General features: G+C 48.7%; 2 protein-coding genes across 2 annotated transcripts in view; both read left to right on the top strand.

Moving 5' to 3' along the window:
* The first annotated feature begins 1,062 nt into the window (after nt 1–1,062).
* On the top strand, nt 1,063–1,692 carry LOC112548494. Its single transcript, XM_025194452.1, has one exon. It carries the CDS (start codon nt 1,075–1,077, stop codon nt 1,690–1,692), a length of 618 nt encoding a protein of 205 aa, XP_025050237.1. The 5' UTR covers nt 1,063–1,074.
* Nucleotides 1,693–2,474: 782 nt separating this feature from the next.
* Nucleotides 2,475–3,489, top strand: part of LOC112548491 (fibrous sheath-interacting protein 2-like) — a 2,595-nt gene continuing 1,580 nt past the window's right edge. Inside the window, 2 exon segments of the mRNA XM_025194449.1 lie at nt 2,475–2,504; nt 2,858–3,447. Of these exon segments, the coding sequence (XP_025050234.1) occupies nt 2,475–2,504; nt 2,858–3,447 (620 nt within the window).

The raw sequence follows: 3,489 nt of genomic DNA, 5'->3' as shown, positions 1-3,489 counted from the left end.
CAAACAAGAAAAGATCCTCCTCCCAGGTAAGAAGTCAGGGCATGGGGAGATGTCAGAACTGGAAGACGACCTGCACCTGCCATGACATGTATTGTTGTGCAGGACTCGCCCGCCCAAATGGCATCATTTCCCACAATCTTGCACGCTCCTTTCAGAAACAAATGAGCGGGATATAATCCTAGAAGATGTGCGGTGTTGGGATGGATTGTATGACAGATACCCTTTACTTAACACCAAGGGAAAGAATGGTGTGACCAAACTACCGAAGGCACTACAGCCCGGTGGCCACAAATTAGTAGATAGTGGAACTGGGTCAAAGCTGCTAAGTGCAAAAAGGGGGCAAAACTATGTTCCTCCTGCACTGGAGCGAGGGTGCTCATTAACATAAGCCTGCACCGTCCTTGAAAAACATAAAAGCTGCACAGCAGACAGCGTTTAGATGCCTCATTGCGAGGAAGAGCAGGGGGCGGCACTGCCCAGGCAGAGCACAGCCTTTGAGTTTTGGTAGGAGATGGATTAAACGTCTGCAAATTAATTGATTCTTTTTCCGTAAGAAGAAGCAAGCTAGCTGATAAGTGCTTTCTCAGCGGAGGGGGCTTGGGTGAAAATTAAGTCATCTCTCAGCTCCTGTCGGGGAACCCTGGTCCTGCCAAAATCAGCTACAAACCTCCCCTGGCTGGCCTTCAAGATGGTCAGCGTTTTCTTCCATGGTTTTCATGTCGGCCCTTCAGAAACAAGCTCAGGGAGAAGCAATGCTGACCCTAGTTGGTCCTTCACTGATCTTTCCTGAACTGGCTCTTTCTTTATTTCCTATATTTATTCTGTTAGATTTTATCCCACCCTGACCCCAGCGCTCTTTGCTGCACGGGCAGGGGGTCAGACTTGGTGGTCGGTTGAGGTCCCTTCTGACCCAAGCATCTATGAATTGAGGGGGCTATTATTATTTATCCTAAAAGTTTGAATTGCTCCCAGGAGAGCTCTGATGTCCTGTGCAGAAGGGAGAATGAAGGAATTAATTAACACTTTACTGCCCTTTCTCATTTGTTACTGCTACAGAAAAACAAGACCAAAGAAATGACCGATGCAGTTACAAATATAACAACATGGTTTATGGATGAGGTAACAGATATCCTCTATCCAGCCATACTGGAATATGAAGAGAGAAAAATAACCGAGAGAGATATGAGAGACAAGGAGGCCAGTGCCAAAAAGTGTGTCTGCACAGGAAGAAAGATAACACCCGGCAGCTCACCAGGATGTGGGAAGAAAGGGAGTAGAGGAAAACTAACCTCACTTTATTCTCAACAATCACTTGGCTTGTCTCCAGGTCTTGGCAGAGAGGTTTGGGAAGAAAATATTCCCGAGACTGAACCGGCAGCAGTACCTCCTCGTCCGGCTAATCATCTCTCCCATTTGCGCAGGGAGAGTGTGTGCAGGGGACCTCAGCTTGAGCATCCCAGGCAGACTTTCCAAGCTGAGCGATTTCCCCGTGGCCAAAGGTACTTTCAATACAAACTGACACAAAAAGATGGCCAATTAGAAACCCATCTCATTAGGAAAGATATTTCCTCTGATGTCGCACAAGATCGCCCAAAAACAGGCATGCTTAGAAAGTTATTCTCACCGATCAATGCCCAGGAACGAGCGCTTGGTTCCGGGGAACAGGTCCAAAGGGAAGGGCAAATGCCATGACAAGTTTAGGTCCCTGAGCTTGCAAAACCCCACTCAGGGGGCATCAGCAAGGTGTGTTACAGTGCCCCAAGTGCTTGTATTGGGTCTAGTACCCATTGGACGATCAGGCCTGTGTTTTCCAAGGTGCACAGAGCCAGAAGTGAGTCCAGAGCCTTGGATGGTGGCAGCGGGAACCCCAGGCTAGCGGGTGTGCTCCAGGGAAGGGGTTGGCCGGACGGGAGGCACCCTAAGGGAAGCACTCGGAGCCTGGAAGGTGGTCAGGCGCAGGGAGGTGGGCGGCTCAACGCAGGAGCGCCCCCTACTGGCCCGCCACACCCTTTACTTAACACCAAGGGAAACACCGGCGTGACCAAACTACCGAAGGCACTACAGCCCGGTGGCCACAGATTAGTAGATAGTGCAACTGGGTCAAAGCTGCTAAGTGAAAAATGGGGTAAAACTATGTTCCTCCTGCACTGGAGTGAAGGTGCTCATTAACATAAGCCTGCGCCGTCCTTGAAAAACATAAAAGCTGCACAGCAGACAGTGTTTAGATGCCTCATCGCGAGGAAGAGCAGGGGGCAGCACTGCCCAGGCAGAGCACAGCCTTAGAGTTTTGGTAGGAGGTGGATTAAACATCTGCAAATTAATTGATTCTTTCTCCATAAGGAGAAGCGAGCTAGCTGATAAATGCTTTCTCAGCGGAGGGGGCTTTGGTGAAAATTAAGTCATCTCTTGGCTCCTGTGGGGGAACCCTGGCCCCACTGAAATCAGTGACAAACCTCCCCTGGCTGGCCTTCAAGATGGTCAGCGTTTTCTTCCATGGTCTTCATGTCGGCCCTTCAGAAACAAGCTCAGGGAGAAGCAATGCTGACCCTAGTTGCTCCTTCACTGATCTTTCCTGAACTGGCCCTTTCTTTATTTCCTATATTTATTCTGTTAGATTTATATCCCACCCTGACCCCAGCGCTCTTTGCTGCACGGGCAGGGGGTTGGACTCGGTGATTGGTCGAGGTCCCTTCCGACCCAAGCATCTATGAATTGAGGTCACTTTTCATGGGGGGCTATTATTATTTATCCTAAAAGTTTGAATTACACCCAGTAGAGCGCTGTTGTCCTGTGCAGAAGGGAGAATGAAGGAATTAATTAACACTTTACTGCCCTTTCTCATTTGTTCCTGCTACAGAAAAACAAGACCAAAGAAATGACCGATGCAGTTACAAATATAATGACATGGTTTATGGATGAGGTAACAGATATCCTCTATCCAGCCATAATGGAATATGAAAAGAGAAAAATAACCAAGAGAGATATGAGAGACAAGGAGGTCAGTGCCAAAAGGTGTGTCTGCAGAGGCAGAAAGATAACACCCGGCAGCTCACCAGGATGTGGGAAGAAAGGGAGTAGAGGAAAACTAACCTCACTTTTTTCTCAGCACGCACCTGGCCTGTCTCCAACTCTTGGCAGAGAGGTTTGGGAAGACAATCTTCCTGAGCCTGAACCAGCAGCACTACCTCCTCGTCCGGCTAATCATCTCTCCCACTTGCGCAGGGAGAGTGCGTGCAGGGGAGCTCAGCTTGAGCATCCTAGGCAGACTATCCAAGCTGAGCAATTTCCCTGTGGCCAAAGGTACTTTCAATACAAACTGGCACAAAAAGATGGCCAATTAGAAAACCATCTGATTAGGGAAGATATTTTCTCTGATGTCGCACAAGATCACCCTAAAACAGGCATGCTTAGAAAGGTATTCTTACCAATCAATGCTCAGGAACGAACGCTCGGTTCTGGGGAACAGGTCCAAAGGGAAGGGCAAATGCC

This window comes from Alligator sinensis, unplaced genomic scaffold, assembly GCF_000455745.1.
Source record: "Alligator sinensis unplaced genomic scaffold, ASM45574v1 scaffold949_1, whole genome shotgun sequence".
In the NCBI taxonomy this organism is placed as follows: domain Eukaryota; kingdom Metazoa; phylum Chordata; order Crocodylia; family Alligatoridae; genus Alligator; species Alligator sinensis.
Note: the sequence above shows the minus strand (reverse complement) of the source record. Positions and strands in the feature narration are given on the sequence as shown.

Excerpts from the sequence above, each read along its gene's own strand:
- LOC112548494 (XM_025194452.1), top strand. The coding sequence starts at position 1,075 with ATGACCGATGCAGTTACAAATATAACAACATGGTTTATGGATGAGGTA.